Source organism: Corvus brachyrhynchos, unplaced genomic scaffold (assembly GCF_000691975.1).
Source record: "Corvus brachyrhynchos isolate BGI_N302 unplaced genomic scaffold, ASM69197v1 scaffold121, whole genome shotgun sequence".
NCBI lineage: Eukaryota > Metazoa > Chordata > Aves > Passeriformes > Corvidae > Corvus > Corvus brachyrhynchos.
In genome coordinates, this window is record NW_008236445.1 from 1,859,900 (window position 1) to 1,878,164 (window position 18,265).

General features: G+C 35.7%; 1 protein-coding gene across 1 annotated transcript in view; it reads left to right on the forward strand.

Annotated features, from left to right (window-relative positions):
• MYCBP2 (MYC binding protein 2, E3 ubiquitin protein ligase) overlaps positions 1-18,265 on the forward strand; it is a 153,203-nt gene that overhangs the window by 16,800 nt on the left and 118,138 nt on the right. Inside the window, 10 exon segments of the mRNA XM_017725811.1 lie at positions 346-442; positions 4,836-4,909; positions 6,078-6,216; positions 6,824-6,900; positions 8,436-8,640; positions 9,545-9,709; positions 10,410-10,568; positions 11,036-11,240; positions 11,913-12,058; positions 12,783-12,884. Of these exon segments, the coding sequence (XP_017581300.1) occupies positions 346-442; positions 4,836-4,909; positions 6,078-6,216; positions 6,824-6,900; positions 8,436-8,640; positions 9,545-9,709; positions 10,410-10,568; positions 11,036-11,240; positions 11,913-12,058; positions 12,783-12,884 (1,369 nt within the window).

Genomic DNA, 18,265 nt, shown 5'->3' on the forward strand with positions numbered 1-18,265 from the left:
TTTGTTGATTTGAAAAGTGGGGACAAAACCACCAGTTTTTGCTGTGGCTTTGAATTGTATACAGATCTAAGTAATAGAATTAATATGCGGGGCTTCAGAAGTTATATACAAGCTTCAGCATGCTAATCTACAGCATGTAGTAAGTGGAGGAAGGGAGTCAAATTTCCATTTTTTGATGTGGAATTTGATTCGTAGAAAAAATGTTGAGCATTGTTTGATGTTAAAAGTTTCCAGAATTTTAAAACAGTATCTAAAGTAATGGTTAAATTTTTTCCCTTTTAACACCTGTTGATATATTTAAGAACATTTTCATACCTATATATATATTTTTTTTGCTCTTGCCAGGGCTATTTATTATATAGAGATGTGAATAATCACAGTATGACAGCCGTAAGAATAAACCCTGAAACTTTAGAACAAGATGGTACAGTTGCTTTGCCAGGTAAGAACCTTCAGATAAGAGAAATTTGGTATAGTTTGCTGTTTATATTCTGTGTATTTTCAGGCAAGCAGAAGAGAAACTGAAAGATTTTGAGGTCATAGATACATTGGTTTTGACTTTGCTTTACTTTAGACCAGCCTCAGTATTTCACTTAGTGGCCTTGCATCTTACTCCAATTGCTGGAAGAATATTGCAACATTTTTAGAATATGTGATCATCTTAATTTAAAGACTACAAGAGCTTAAATTCTTTCCTAAAAATTTTTATTTCTTTCTGATTTGAACTTGGATTATTTGGCTCACATATGACTGTTGCCAGGATCTCTTACATGTAGGCAGTTAAAAACTATGAACAAAACCATTTGGTTTTTTAATAAGGTAAAAATACATCCAAAAGGCAAAGGCAGTTAATGAACACTGATGGACCATACTTCTGATGTTTATATTGCTGGTGGATTTTGGTTTATTTGTTTGGGGATTTTTAAAATTTTGGGTGGTTTTGGTTGGGGTTTGTCTGTTTTGTGGAGGGTTGTTTGGTTTCATTTTGTTGGCCTTTTTCGGAGGAGCCTCATAACATCAGTCTGTTTAAAGAAGGAGGATGTTCCTGGAACACGGCCTTCTAGTGAAATCCATCTGTTCTTAGCTACTCACATAAACAGTAGAAGGACACAAGAATACTATTTGGTCAAACAATGACAGGCTTATTCTGTAGATCAGAAGAAAGATTTTGTTTCATTCTGACAAAAATAAGAAACCAGTGGGTTCTTATTTGATTGAAACCTCAGGAAAGTTCTCTAGGATTTTTGTCTTTAAAACACAAATAGTAATTTTTTAAACAAGTTCTGAATGTTGAATCTAGTCCATGCAACCTTCTGCACATCCTTAAAGTATGGATGTCTTTTTAAGCTGCTTGTGTTCTTTATGGGGCTGTATGACATATTTCAGTGAGAGTACATTCAAGGACCTGAAAAAATGCCTTTCAGAGTGATTTTTCAACTTTCTTCACCTCGGGGTGTCTTCTTATAGGAGTAGGGTTCTTTGATGTCCTTAATTATGTTAACCATTTTTAAACAAATCAGTGTTATTCATGCAAGTCTTGAAAGAGACTTGAGCACATTTAAAGTCTACCCTTTGGAGCTGTTAGCTTGCTTTTGCAAATCTCAGTGACAAGTGTCATTCTGCAAGACTGCCTTGGATTTATACTATAAAAAAGACACAAATTAAGTGAGAATGTGCCTTCTCAAAAAATTGCAAAAGCAAATCTTACAGCTTTGGGAATACCCATTCAGAAATTTCTCAAACTATTTTGCATGGTTGCATTTTGTGTGATTTGTGATGGTGTCAAAGTAGATGTTAAATGTTCTTTGTAACTCCAGTCCTTTGTATTTCAGTCCTTGAGCTTTGCTGTTTTGGTTTGTGCACTTCTACACATTTATCTCAGTGTGTTATTGTGAGCAGATATGACCTTGTTCTTTTGCCTAGGACAAATTCCAAAGGGTCCACTTCAGTTATTTTGTTTTACCATTAGGGGGGAAAAAAAAAAATGAAGGTAGGGGGCAGATGTCTGACCTGGTGAAAACTCAGTGGGTACATAACTCTGGATAGTAGTGGCTACCCCACTGAAATGGTGACTTGCAATTTGTTCTAGTCCTGAAAAGCCATGCTGGGTAGAACTAGAGGCCTTGCTAACAGCTGAACACAGCAAATATTTGCTCCTAGTTGGTATGGTATTCAGACATGGCTCTATCTGGAATTAATCTCTTTCAAATGCCTGGGCTGGTGATAACACATTTGAAAAAGGTGCTAGAATTTATTCATACAGGGGAGGCATAGATTAGGAGCTTGGTACGAGATGTGGTTATAAGTGATCCTAGATAGAAGTCACCGGACCTTAGAAAAGTCAGAGAATTACGGGAACATTATTTTCTGCTTTCTCAAACAGTAGGATCCATCAGCTTCTTGAAACTATAGACTTCTAATTTTGAAGGGTAATCTTTTCACTGTGATAGATGATCTTGCAAATCCAGCCTTATATCTGGAACTACCAGGCTATGTGTCAACATTCTTGTATCTAATGCCTTTGCCAAGATTTGTACACTGTACCTGAGTTGTGCATCTGTTTTCTCAGTCCCCATATATCATAAAAGAATGTCTGAATTCCTTGAGAATTTACTAGGTGACTGGACCTGAATTTACAGAGGTTTTAGTCTTCACCATTTCTCTCAACAGTAATGCTGACTGCATACCTTAAACCAGTTTGTCTTCAGCTGAAGAAATTGCAGTCACATGGTATATGGCTTTATAGTTCTTTGAAATTGCAAGTTAGTATCTTAGGGTCAGGACTATTCCCTTAGTGTGAAAAGTACTGCTAGCTGAGGGTAGCCTAGATGACCTCAAGGCCTGCATTATTAGCAGGTGCAGAATGCGCAGTATGAATGTGGAAGTGGTGCTTGACAGTCATCTTCCCTTGAAGCCTCTAAGAAGGCTGTGATTAACAGATGTCTGTAGTTATGTATTCTTAGTAAAATATAAACCCTTTCTCTTTATAGCAGTCTCCAGACAGAAGCCTTAGTTATCTTCATCTCCTTAGTAATTTCCAAAGTCAGACTGAATAAGATTTAGGCTTGATCATACGAGCTCCTTCCTAACTGAGACACTATACTGGCCTGGTTTTTCTCGATACTCCCATTTGCCTTCCATTTTTTACTCTTCCCATTAATTTGATATGTAGTGCTGGGCCTGGATGTTATCTAATCAAGTGCTAATTTTTAGGACATCTTCTGGAGAACATGTATTAAAAAATCCAAAAGCATTCCTGTTCCAGATTTCCTCTTTGAACAGATCTACTGTAGGAACAACCCCCAGAAATGTTTGCTGGGAGACTCAGCTCTTCTTGAAATGACTCAAGCAATAGGCTAAATAATGTAATATGGACCCACTGGTGGCCAGAATGTGCTGTTTCCTTGTCTGTTCTGCTTGTGTGAGCATGTAATTTTCAGTCATTCAAGGAATCTTAATGTTTACCCACTTCCTGTAACCTTTAGAAAAATGTCATTTAGATTAGTTTTGGAACTTCTCATCCAGTTACTGATACTTCTTTTGTTTTATCACTAATACAACTTTGCAGCATAGAAAATTAGTAGTGTTATCTGCCTCTGGTTGTTAAATCTGAGATTATTTTTGAGACAGCAATATTTCAAACTTCAGCGTTGCTGCTGCCATTCTCCATCATGCTTGCTGCGTACCCTCTGTGATTCATACCCGGGTGTGCTCTAAGGGGAAGGAAGGTTGTCTACTTTTGGTACTTTGCTTCCAGATATGAGAATTACAGAAAGCTTTCTAATGCATATTCTCTTCCTCGTAAGATACTGTATTGGACTGGGCAGTATATCAGGAAAAAGTAAACAAGTTGATGGGTTTTGTGGGGTGTTTTCAGCTGTTTTATTTTTAATGCTCCAGGCAGGTAGCAAAAACCCAGCAAACTTGCTGGTTATTCTAGAAAGACATTTTTTGTGCTTCATTTAGCATTAAAGTTATTAAATAAAATGCTAATACTGGATCTTTGTTCAGGCTATGAAGCAAATATTTGGAGTGTAAAGTAGCTGTCCTGTAGTATTTTTGGAAGAGGTCTCTTTCCTGCATGTAATCAATGAGACAAACACCTTACCATGTGATACCAATCTCTTTGCCAGTAGCTCCATCAACAGAGCAGGAAGGAAAGAAGAAATGGTGTAGGGACACAGGTTTAAACTTGCAGAGAAAGTGGTCTTTTTCTTTTTTTTCCCTTCTAATTTTGGTTGAATTCTTTATTTTCAATAAATTAGTGATGTATTCAAGTATATACTTCATAGTTTTCAAAAATCCCCTAGATTTTCAGTTAACAGTTTGGTGAAATTTATAAATCATGAAAAAAATGAGATCAGTCATGAAAACAATGGTTTATTTACTTCTGTAGGTTTTATATGCTGGACTGAGGAAACGTTTCTTTAAAGATAATGGTCTTTATAAAAAAAAGTCTTTGGGGAAGGAGACTCAATAGTCCTGGAAAATTTGAATTTAGTTGTGTTATAATAGTTTAGAATATGCCTCACAGGTGACTACTGAATGGGTTGTTTTTGCAGTTAAATATTGGGCTGTAACCACTTATATTTCATACAGTGGAAAGTGCCGTAATAATTCCTACGGGAACTAAGGAGAATTACATGCTTTTGGTGAGACAGGAGGTCTTAGTGTAAAATAACACATTATCAGAACAGTATGTATGATCTCATTTTAGACAAAGTAGAACTCTCATAATCTGATTGGAGTGAAAATGAATTAGACAAAAGCAGAGGTTAGTGTGTATATGTATGCTAATATAAACTGATGCAGTGCACTTCATCTTTCTCTCACAGATTGTCATACTGAAGGGCAGAATATCCTTTTCACAGATGGAGAATATATTAATCAAATTGCAGCATCTAGAGATGTAAGTTTTACAAATGATGGGCAAACTATTTTTCTCTCAACTGGGTTTTATTTTATAATACTTACAGCTTCCTTTTTGCTTCATGTTTGGCTTTTTCTTCACTAATACAACTAAGGAAGAAATCCATGTAACTAGAAATAATGAGAAACTGCTATATCTCTGCATAAAAAAGCAGTATTTTAGTATTTGTTCACACAGTTTTGATTTGTGATGGATTTTTAAACTTTTCAGGTAAGTTTTAAGAAAAACTCCGTTGCTCTTTCAGGGAAAAAAACATCTTAGACATTGATAATATCTTTCTAACATGTTCTACAGGCTCTTTGTGGGATAACCTTTTTAAAGCTTAATGATAAACTTTGTTCCTGATAAAATTTCCTGTAATTGCTTTGGAAATTGTTGGGGCATTTCAGCCAGTTTTAATAGAAGAGATAGGAAATATACTACATTGCAGTAGGAAATATACTACATTCCATTAGATTCTTGTGTGAAAATTTCCTGTTGGCCAAAGCTGTGGAAGCCCAAAGAACTGCTCCTACTAGGGACAAAACCATAGTGGTGATTGTATGATTTTTTGCAGCAGACGGTTACTATGTTTTTAGTTCTGGTGTGGTTTTTGGTAGTGAGAAATCTGTAAAACAGGGAGGGGGTGAGACTGAGTTGTCAAAAGATGCCAAACATCAACTGTAAGAAAACCAGAATTAATCCATTTTCCTCCTAACAGAAAAACTGTTAGATTTTTTGGTTTTTAAACAGGGCCAGATGAAGATACTCCAGACTTGTAAACAGAAAACTGTTCTAGATACTCTTTACAGCAGTCAGTGCATGCAGAATTTTGGGTTCTGAATCAGGAGAAGTTGAGGGCTTGAAAGATAGATGTAAATGGTTACAAAAGTAAGATTTCTACAGCAGTTCACTACTTTTATAGTGCTCATAGCATTTTCATAGAACTCAATATATGTTTAAGGTGTCAGATACTTAATTCAGCTTGTCCTGATGGCCACTTTCTTCTTTTCTCCTCTGTAGTAAATGTCACATTATAATAAATGTTACATTATCAATGTGTCCTCTGACAGTTTACTCTGAAATAATACTGTGTTGATGCACTTAGGACTGGTAAATTAATGCATTCATTATACAGTATAAAGTGGGTTTTTTGTATTTATTGCAGGATGGCTTTGTAGTGCGAATATTTGCCACGAGTACTGAGCCAGTATTGCAACAAGAACTGCAGCTTAAGCTTGCAAGAAAATGCTTACATGCCTGTGGCATCTCGTTGTTTGATCTGGAGAAAGATTTGCACATTATCAGTAAGTTCTTTTCTTTGAAGCTTAATGACAAGTCTGTTATTCAAACAATGGAGGTGGAACACTGCCCTTCCCTTTGGCTCTGTGATGTGCAGGAGGGTATAGCTCCACGATAAACACATAGAGGTGTTTGAAATTGTTTAAGCCTTATTTGACTCAGAGTCAAATCCATACACCCATTTTGAACCACCTTTCTGTCTAGTACTACTCATGGTTTTCTAGTATTTCCCTTCAGTTGTATAATAAATATATAATTGTTTGAAGCTTGGACTTTATAAAACATAGTTAAGCTGTGGAACTCCTTGCTGTGGGTCAAAGTTAACAAGTTACAAGGACCACTGACTCGATAAAAGGAAAAAAGCATCACATTGGAAAACACGTTTGCATCAGAATTTGAGGTGAAGAATTGTTAGTATATATGAAGGTATTCTGAAAAAATATCACTTGGCCTTTGCTTTGTGGTATTTTTGCTTTGTCGAGCCTGCTTTTGGCTTTATCAGAATAAAAAAAGAAGCCTATTTAGCTACATGGACCAGCAGAGTTGCATAGATAACTGATCTGAAAAACTGCCTGGTTGAACTGTTCAGTTAACACAATCTTACTTGCACAGGTACAGGGTTTGATGAGGAATCAGCTGTCCTTGGTGCTGGGAGAGAGTTTGCACTGATGAAAACTGCTAGTGGAAAGGTACTGAAAATGTCCTGTGGTAAATAGCAAATTGCACCAATAGATGTCTGTGTTTTTTTAATTTAATCATTATTTTCCATAGTTCCTTTTTGCCTTTTCAGTGTGTTAGAATGTATGTCTATGACTGTATCCAAATATATTTTTCAGAGCCAGCTTTAAAACATAAAAGGCAAATAGTTATTTAAAAGCATAAACAGATAGTTGGAGCCCCTGAGAAATCCATAACTTGAATTTATAGGATTTTCTACAGTCAGTCTCACAATGAAGGGCTTTGTTTTAAATTTGGGAAACAAAATTGCCTTTTGTCTACAAATTGTGTTAGCAGCTTTGCAAATTTTACCACCTCATAACTTTCCACAGTCTGACCATAGTAATTTATTTAAATCCCATCCTGATTTTTTTTTGGATCTTTTACAGAATTATTGATCCCCTGTGCAGATTTTTCAGTTGATTTCTTTAAACCTCCTCTTAATGATTTGATGTGTTGGTTCTGTTCAGTAGAGACTTTTTTAGAGGCATTTGCATATTTATGGAAATTTAGAAATAATACTGTCACTGACTCTTTACATTATTTACTGTGTTTCTGTGTCAGTGTGAAAAACTAATGCTATTTATCTTCTAGAAGCATAGTCTGTAATTTGCACATGTTCAAAATTGTATTGCTTTATTGGAATGAAGGCCTTGCTCTGCTGCTGTCAAAACAGTGGGATTGTTGAAAATTTTAACAAATAAATATTTTTTTAGAATAAAATTTGATGGTATGTAACAGAACTTGATCAAGTAGAACTCTTCAGCATTGGAGGAGAAAGATTAACTTGATCATTCAACTAGCAAAAATGCCTGTTCAGTATAAAATTAACAAATTTTCTGGGTTTGGTGTATAAAGTTGTCTGTTAAGGTAGGAAGTACAATATATAAGGCAATGTAAAATGGCTTTAGGTGCTCCATAGGTTGACATACCAGTTTTATAGAACTGTTGAGTTGCGTGGTTCTAAAGGAAACTTTGTGGTTTGTGTCAGTAATTTTATGTTTGTTCATGTGAAATACATTTTTCTGTTATTTATGTGCTCAGTGACCACTGTGCATTTACTAAAAATGGTTTTAAAAGCTGTTGAAGCATATTAAAATATGTAGTAATTTGTTATTTTAAATTGATTTTATTGTTATAATACCATCTTGTCTTTACACGGACCAGACATTTTTGTCAAGTGTTTTAAATGTTTAGTTTCCTCTGAGTAGTTTATTCTGTTCTTTCTTGTGTGTTCAACTCATCTAGCCAAACAATTATATATGAAAACTCACTCAGTGGCTCAGTAGAAAGCACATTTTGAAACAAGCAGGATCTAATCAGAATGTTTCCCCCATTAAGTCAAAATGGATGGGTTTGAGCTATAGATGTTGAAATGGCATAAACAAAGTCAGGAAGAGTGCTGTGTGGTTTGAAATGAAAGGATTTAAAAACAAGGCAACTTTGAGAATTATGTAAGCTTGAAGTGCTGTGGCATAACTAAAACTGATAAACTTTTTTCTCCTAGATTTATTATACTGGCAAATATCAGAGCCTTGGAATCAAACAAGGTGGCCCTTCAGCTGGCAAGTGGGTTGAACTCCCAATCACAAAATCTCCGAAGATTATTCAGTTTTCTGTTGGACATGATGGCTCACATGCCTTACTTGTTGCTGAGGATGGAAGCATATTCTTCACAGGTTCTGCTAGTAAAGGAGAGGATGGTGAATCAAGTATGTATCATTGCTTGCTTGACCAGTGGTTGGTAACAGCCTCTTAAACAGTTTTTAATTTGAAAAGAATTCCAGAAACATGTAAGCATGCCATTTGTGCTGGAGATTATGCTGGCCACAAGTCCTGACAACTAGTTCCAAAACCCCTCCCAGCTACAGAATCCAACCTCTGCTTTACCACAGTTTGGATTGTGTGGTAGAAGTACTATTTTAGAGTTGTCCTGAGAAAAGACAGTTGTAAATTTGGTCAAGAGGCCATTCTGTGTGCCTGGGACTTTGAAAAACTGTGGAGCCAAACTTTTGCCTCTTCGCTGTTGTTTTATTGAGCTTTGGAAATGGGTGTTTTGGTGACTGATGGAGAGGTGCATTGATGAGAATTTGTAGAAGCAGATCATCTGTGCTTTATTAGGCAGAAATCTTCAGACATTAGAGAAGACAGATTAATTTGATGTTCAGACTAACAAATGCCTCATCAATATAAAATTAACACATTTCCTACTCTCGATTTCTGTAGGTGTGTGTGTAGGTTGAAATAGACTTTGTAAGACAATTAAAGATGGCTTTAGGTGCCCTGAAGCTGTGATCTGCTGTAATACTGAATTAAATACTTCACTTTAGGAAACAGATGGTAGATGATGATGTGGTAGATTAATAAGAATAATTAAAGTGTTTTGAAATACTTGAAGAATCATTTCTAAAAGATAGTTATCTAATCATGTCTTTGCTTGCCATTGAATTTTTTGAGAGGAGTCAGTATAATCCAATTAAAATTCGACCAGGAGATTGTACGTATAGTTAGTTGCTTGGTTTTGTTCATTAGCAGTCTGAAAACTTACAAATATCCCTGTGATGATTTTGGGGTTTTTTTGGTAGATTTACTTGTAATTTATTTCTTTATTTAAAGCTAAAAGCAGACGGCAATCAAAACCATATAAGCCTAAAAAAATTATCAAAATGGAAGGAAAGATTGTCATATCTACAGCGTGCAATAATGGAAGCAGTTCTGTAATTTCAAAAGATGGAGAACTCTACATGTTTGGAAAAGATGCCATTTACTCTGATAGTACAAGTAAGTTAATATTGGTCTTTTAAATGGTTTCTCAACTAGAGTAATTGAAATTAGTATGGAAGTTTTTAGCTCATGAAAATGTTTGTGTATTTCTTACTTTCCTAATGTATTTCTGACATTCTGTTGATTCAGACAAATATGACAGAAGGGTAGAAAAAGGCAGTTTCCTGAAGTTCTGTAAAAGAATTTAGCATCAGTGGTGACAAATACCCAAATGAATTCTTCCACTAAGGAGAAGAAAAAAAAATTCACTGGTATTAATCTGACACAAGAAGGCCACACAGGAAAAAGTCACAGAAATGAGATGTGCTTTGCTACAAACAAAGGCTGCTAGAAACCAGGCCTGATACGTTTCTGTGCTCATAAGGTAGCAGGTGATCCTGTACATCACAGTTTAAGTAAAATATTAATGAAATAAACTCCGATGGCTTTATGACTCCTTTAGAATTCTTTTTCAAAACAAGTGATTTGCAGCAGTTTTAGGTTTGCTTTTGGCTTTTCTTTCTTTGCAGGACAAGTGGCCTGGGCCTAGTTCTCCTTTCACTTTTTAGTCTAGCACTTGTTTTTTATATCTGTTGTTTTTCTCCCTTGCTATAAATTTAAAAATTGTCAGTGTCCACTAGCCATTTTGTTACCTCACTTGAGTTTTCTTCTTGGCTAGAAAGTGCAATATGTGATTTAAGTGTTTTATGTCTTACAGGTTTAGTAACAGATTTGAAGGGCCATTTTGTGACTCAAGTAGCCATGGGCAAAGCTCACACCTGTGTGTTAATGAAGAATGGAGAAGTTTGGACATTTGGAGTAAATAATAAAGGGCAATGTGGACGAGACACAGGCTCTATGAGCCAGGGAGGAAAAGGTGTGGAACCTTGATTTTTTTTTTTTTTCCTTTTCTTTTGTGTGCTGGCAAATATCAAAAGTGAAAAAAAAGCTAAACATTTAGTTATAAAATGCAATTACAATGCTAAAGCTTGAATACATGCAACGTGCTTAAAAAAGTCAAGCATGCCCATGCACAGAGAGGTTTCAAGATAGTCACTGTGCTGGCTGAGCAGGCAAATCAGGCAGTCCTTTTGAAACCTGATCTGTGAGTGTTCTTCAGAGCTTCAGCAGTAAGCCACTGTTCATAGACACATAGAATAGTTTGAGGTGGAGGGGATCATTTAAAGGTCATTTAGTCCAACCCCCTGGCAATGAGCAAGGACATCTTGAGCTAGATCAGGTTCCTCAGAGCCCTGTTGAACCTGTCCTTACCTCTCTGGGTAACCAGAACCCTCTCTGTTGGCCTCAGAAAGCAACTATTTGATATTTCAATATCTTAATAAGGTTTTGGAGTTGAGAACATGGCAACAGCAATGGATGAAGACCTGGAAGAGGAACTGGATGAAAAAGATGAGAAGTCCATGATGTGTCCTCCAGGCATGCATAAATGGAAGCTGGAACAGTGTATGGTGTGCACTGTATGTGGAGATTGCACAGGCTATGGAGCCAGCTGTGTTAGTAGTGGGCGTCCTGACAGAGTACCTGGAGGGTAAGGAAATGTGTGGAAGTGTGTGTGGTACAGTGTGTTGGAAAGCACTTGTTGAATGTGAACTGAGTTGAAATTTCCATCTACGTAACGTTATAGCTAAACATATAGTTGTATGTGCTTTTAAAATCGGAAATGGCTTAAAATTTCTGTAAATAGCTTGTAGTAGCTGTAGGTGATTTAGTTTTAAAAGCTTTTTTTTTACTTTAGCATGTAGTTCTTTACTAGAAGCTGTTGGATATGAACACCACTATAATTTCTGTCTCTCAACAGAGCTGCTGGCTCAGGATAACCATTCTTCGTCGTTATGATGGAAGTTTTTTGTGTTTGCTGTTCAAACTTTTTTCTGTTACTTCTTAGTTGAGCTGCAGAGGGCCACTGCTTCACCATTACTATTTCTCCAGCATTTTGTGTGCTCATTGTTTCCTTGTTTATGTTTTCATGTGGTATACACTAAATTAAATGAAGAGAAGTTAAAGCTGAGAAATCAATTCAGTGTGTGGTCCTGGCACCATACAACGCAGCTAGGATTTAAACTAGCTGTACTTTCTGTTCATCTCAGGAAAGCTTGCATGTCTGCAGATAGAACAATCTAATAATCTATGTCTTAATTACTGAAGCATCAGTAATGCACAAAAATAAAAAATAGTGATAAGGCAACTCTGTTCGCTACAGAATCTGTGGCTGTGGCTCAGGTGAGTCAGGCTGTGCTGTGTGTGGCTGCTGCAAGGCATGTGCTAGAGAACTGGATGGCCAGGAGGCAAGGCAAAGAGGAATCCTTGATGCTGTAAAAGAGATGATACCTTTAGATCTCTTGCTGGGTAAGTGATACAAAATTAGCAAGATGGCTTTTAATTCTCATTCTTATTGCACCTTTTTTTCCCCCTCAGTACATTTGTTTACACACTTTATTATTACAGGACTGTTTTAGTATAATATTGGTAAAATGGTGCTTAACAGTCAGATTTATTTATTGGTGATTTGGCAAAGTGGGATCATTCCGTTAAGTGATCTGTTTTAAGCTTACCCTTACTATAGTCATCTGTGCCACTTTGTAACCTGTGCAGTTATGATACTAATGTTAACACTACAAAGTTGTTCTTGTCCTTTTTGATACCCTGAAAATTTTTCTATAATATTCTTATCAGGATTTAAGCATTCTTTAAATAAAACTTGGCTAATTCACATAAAACCTTTAAAAAATATAAACAGTCGTAGACTTCGTTTAATAATACTTTCTGAAACTTTTTAGAGGAGAATGGAGATAAACCATGCCAACACATAACTAAATATATATGTGTATATGCCTAAGTACTACTCAGTGATGTTGGAATTGTCAGATTCATGAAAACCAGGAAATGAGGAGATAAAGCTTAGAACTCCTCCAAATTTACTCAAATCCCTTTTATTTTTTTTATTGTCAGGGCCATGTAAAGAGTAGCTAGTAAGTAGGTTTTCAGTTTTCATTTACTTAACTTCTTTTAGGTTTTATTGCTACCATAATGATTTTAAGGATAATTTTACATATTTTATTAATCTATTTAGCTGTCCCTGTTCCTGGAGTTAATATTGAAGAACACCTTCAGCTACGACAAGAAGAAAAGCGGCAACGTGTAATTAGGAGACATAGATTGGAAGAAGGAAGAGGTGAGTGCCTTACTGAGAAGAGGCTTGAATAGCTTAAGAAACTTCTGAGTCTGCTTTCTAAGAATGAAAATAGTCCTCCAGTGAGCCTGTACAGTAATCAAACTAAATCAGATCCTAAATAGGTAGCTTATGTAGTAGCCTGCCTTTAGAAAATCGGGGAAAATATATGTGTTTAACAAAGTCTATACATAAGAATCAGAATTTTAATGATGGAAAGGAGCATTTTATATCATTTTCACAGGTCAGTTTGGGTTTTTTTGCTGTTTCCTAGTTAAATGATTGTTTTTTAAGTTAAAACATTTTTATATGAAGAGATGAAAAGACTACAAGCCTGTCCCATGCTATTTACCTATTGTATGAATTATCTAATTACTGTACTAAATTATAACTTTTCTGTATTAGCGTAATAGGAGAATATTGATGGAATTAAAAAACAAAACAACACTGCAACATTTCAAAATTCTCTTATGTTTTATCTACCTCATTATTGTTTGTGTGGAAAATCAACAATGTACCTTAACTTTTCAGCACTCTTTGTGTTCTAAAATATCTCAGTGTCTTGTCAAATTAAATTTAAGAAATTTAGACTGACATAAATTGTAACATTTTTTTGAAGCATGATGTGGTTGCTAAGATTATTGTGTGTTGAGAAGAGGAATAACTTTTGGGATGTATGCTCTTTCAAGTTCCTGCTGTTAGTAAACACCACTTTGATTCTTCTTGTATGAATTAGATACTGGTTTTACTTGAATACAAAATGTGCCTTGTAGTCACAATTAATTCTTAGACTGTGCCAGTGAATCTTGTGATACAAATTGTCTTTATTTCACTTAGATTAAGAAATTGCTGGTTTTAACCACAAATAACAACAAGAGAAAGCTTATAGTTGCCTATGCATGTGGGAAAGGGTGGAATATTTATTTTTCTTTGCATCTTTGTGGCTAATTTTAGCTGTGAGGTGAAGAGAGGAAGCCTTTGTTTAGGTCATGTCAGAGCTGCTGCATGCTGCTGGCAAATATTAGTTGCAGTTAACAGTTTTTTCTCGAATCCTAGTTAAATGCCCAGGCATTATTGAAAGGTGCCGCTGTTCAGCCCATCAGTGATGACAGAGCTGGGAGGTAAATTTCAGTTAAAAGAAAAAGAAGAGTGGCAGAAAAAAATTTACATTTGCTTCTCTTTCTGTGGTTAGAAGTAGAACCAGAGAAACTTATCCCTTCTGTATGCCATCTATGTCAAAAAGCAAAAAAAGATCAGCTGAACAGTATGAGGAATGTATTGTTATGGTTGGTTTTATAGGTGTATGGGTGAAAGGAGGTTGTAGCCGGATGGGGATTGGTCTCTTTTCCCAGGCAACCAGTGACAGGACAGGAGGACACAGTCTTACGCTGCACCGGGGGAGGTTTAGGCTGGAGGTTAGGAAGAAGTTCTTCATAGAAAGGGTGACTGGGCATTGGAATGGGCTGCCCAGGGAGGTGGTGGAGTCACCATCCCTGAAGGTGTTTAAGGGAAGACTGGATGTGGCACTTAGTACCATGATCTAGTTGATGTGGGGGTGTTTGGTCATAGGTTGGACTCTATGGTTTCAAAGGTCTTTTCCAACCCAGTTGATTCAATATAGGGACTGTAGCTAAAAAGATACTCTTGGCCAGCTTGTTGCACACATTTGTATTATATTCTCTATCTAAAGAGCATTGAAATCCCATGTCTGTGTGGCTGTGGGAGGTAGTGGGTGTGCCAGTCCAGAAGGATTTGTTTGGTTCAGAGTGACTTCTTGTGATAAAGCTGGGAACAGTGTTTTACACATACTTAGAGATCTTGATTTATATAATCAGGTATGAATATTTGATTTTACTAAAGTTTGGGAGAGGTGTACAAGCACAAGTCAAGTGCTGGGAGTATACTGATTTTTAAGTAGTCTAATTGTTTGTGCTTCTTTACCAAAGCTCCAGTCACAGTGACCTCTGATTTAAAAAATATGTTCTCGTGGTCCACTTGAATTAAGAGAAAAAATGATGGTTATGTCTGCAGGTATGACAATCATTTAATTCCTTCACAAGATCAATAGTGGTCTCTTGTATTGAAGAAGATAAGAATGCTCATCTTTATTTGCATTTATCTGAAAATTCAAACTGAATTTAAATGTTCTGAGTAGACGTAGTTGTCATTAACAGCTGCAACATCAATGACCTGGTTCAATGTTACTATCGCAAGCAACTAACTCATTTCTCAAACATTATCCAAGTAGCCTGCCACTGTTTTAAAGGACCTGTATACATGCTGCTCAGGAGCAGTGCACCAAGTAACTTCAGAAATTTTAAGTGCTTATGCTGAAGATTTCTTTGTTTTTTATCTTGAAATGAGTCACAAATTATAGTTGCTGCGATGGAATTCTAAGCAGTAAATAATCTTTGTTTCAAATCAGTTTTTCATGTTGCTTTACTCAAGAAAGAAGTTCTATTTTAGTGGGGAAAAAAAATAGATCCTCTAAATTAATAGTGGAAAAGAAATGTTTCAGTCTGGGATAATAAATAAACTATTTTTAAAAATTTGTAAGTTCCTTAATATTTATTATATTTCTTTGCTCTTTTCCATGCATGAGTGACTGTGACAAGCAGTGAAGAGGGCTCAAAATCAATTCTGCATTTTTGAGTTGGGTGTGTGACCTTCTGAGAAATAAAGCCAGGTGTATTCATCACAGCTTCTGCTAAATCATAATATCTCAACATAATTATTGATGGAATTATCTCTGCTTTTCACTCTATCTGTATTTCTGGTGAGAAGTGAAGGAGCTGATTTTCCACATGGTGAAGTGTTTGTTGTTTTTCAAACTGGTTTGGGGCTTGATGAGAGAAGTGAGGGATGAGTATGGAAATAGTTGCACTTCATTGTTCTCTGTGGCAATGAGGAAGTTTTGTATGTTAGAATATGGTTAGATTATTTTTACTTTCTTATGAAACAAATTTTTTCATTATGGGGGTGTTAAATTATGCCTTACTTAATACATTACAGAAACGTGTGGGCCACATTGTACTATTAATGTAATGAACCTAAGACTAGCGTTTTCTGAGGGGAGCTAATCTTGAAAGCTGTTCGTGCAACTTTTTCAGATTGGTATTTGAAGTAATAGATTTTGGAATAGTCAAAGATTTCAATTTATCACTTGAAGATAATTCTGAGGGGCGGGTTTCAGAAGATAGATTGTTAAACTAGCTTTTTAAACTGTATTTAACTAATAAGCTAAAAAATACAGAAATGGTTCTCAAAACAGTGATAATAAATGGTCTTAACACTTCACTGGTATTTCACTACTACTCTTTCTCAGCCTATGATATAAAACCTCTAGATGCTCATTACTGAGATGAAGATTTGGTGTGTAATTAAGGCTTAGCTTTTGATGCCCTTACAGAGAAGGAAAATTAATTTTCATCAGTCCTACTCTACTTGCAACAACAAGGAATCCATAGAAAATTGATTAATTTTAGTCAAAGCTGCTCTGTTTTGAGACAATATTATCTGAGGCTGCATAGATTTGGGCATTTTTTCATTTTTCTGAAGTGTAACTGATTCAGTTAATTCAGTGATTAGTTTTACCATGGTAGGCTAAGAATCATAAATCTGTTTAACATCTGCACAAGCCACTCTGAGCTTGGAATCAGTTGTCTGTTCGTTGCTGAACATACGCATAAATACAGAGCAGAACTATCTATACAAGTGCAATATTACTTATTAAATAATACTGCAACTTTTTCTTACGGTTTTAGTTAAATGTTTATTTTGATGACATGCTTTCACTGTTAAATTTGTTTCAAAGTTCTTCAAACAAACCAAAACCAATCAAAAAACCCCTACCTTTTCCCTTGAAACAGTATCAAACTCATACACGACTTTTTAAGAATGCTTTCAAGAGAAAGCTGTAGGCTTTTGCCCCTAATGACCATCAGGTATGGTTCTGTGAAGTTACATTGTTGTATTTGAGTCTGAGATTCCTTTCTGAAAGAGCTAATTATTGTTAATAAAACTGATGTTTAAAGTAAAAATATTTATATTGTAGTTTCAGAAGTCAGATTTGTAGTAGACTCAATAAGAACAGTTCTGGTTAATATTTGCTGGTTTAATTTCATGTATTTATATATGGAAATACATTGTTCATATATATTTAACAATATATAAGAAGTCAAGTATTCAGAAGGGAGAAGGGCTCAAAATTAAGATTATCATAAATCTTACTCCCATCTCATTCTTTTATTGCTCCCATATTGCCCTGCGTGATTGTTTTGGCTAGTGTGTATCTCTTTTTCCCCTTTAAAAGGCCTTAATTTTTCTTCCACACCTGATTTGCACAATTTTAATGTTGCTTTAAGACTACAGGAAGAGGCATCTTGTCTTTATTGACAATGTTTTGAACAAAAGAAGCAAACCGCAATTAACATTAATTTCGGCACATAACATTCTCCATGAATTTTTTTGCCTTATTAATAAATTGCCAGTCATAGTCTGAAAAATACAGTTTTAAAGAGCATGTGCCATAACTATTATCCCTGCTCCATAAGAATACTAATTTTTTTCTTTAAAAGGGCTTTATAGATGGGACATTATATCCCTATGTTTTCCACTTTTAGTGGAACTGAAGTGAAACGTTTGTCTCCAATTCCATTTTCTGAAATATTTTTCTTTAAAATTTGCAACCTGTTGACCTGTTAGATAACTAGTTGCCTATATTAGGGTTTTGTCTCCCTACTTTATTACTAAAACCCAGCCAACCAGAAAAAAAACCTTTTGCTTGGCCTCTTTCAAGAAGCCAAAAATAGGTTTTTACAACAGAGGGTGTGATCTAATCTAGGATTTTGCTCTGCAACCTGAATTTATACTGCTTTTCTGTCTGTGTACCTCATGATACATGTCATCATGTACTATTCTTCCAGATAGCCTGCTCTATTCAGTGCACTGGTACAGAAGTCAGCATTTGAGATAATTGAGTTCAGTCTCCTGTAATCAAAGCTTGCCAAATAGCATTTGTTTAGCGTGAGGTACGAGAAAAAATCAAAGTATGTGTAATATAAAATCAAACATGAAACTCTTTCATAGTTGTGTCTAAGTGCTTAGATGACCAAGAATGCCAAAGCAAGTAAGTGCATGCATGTAGGACGACATAATTGTGTACGTTTTTCTGTAGTCTACTGCATTATTTAATAAATGCATTCTATTTGCAGAAAATGAAATTATTTCTGTGATTAAATGTATGTATTTTTATGCTTTCAATTCCCTGCCAATGTCCATTTTAAAAGGTCTGGACCAAGAAAGGAAAGCTAGTCTTGACATGTCAGCTAGGGCTGTTTAGCATCTCAGCTTAGCTATGGAAAAACAGTCTGTGAAGGGTGAGA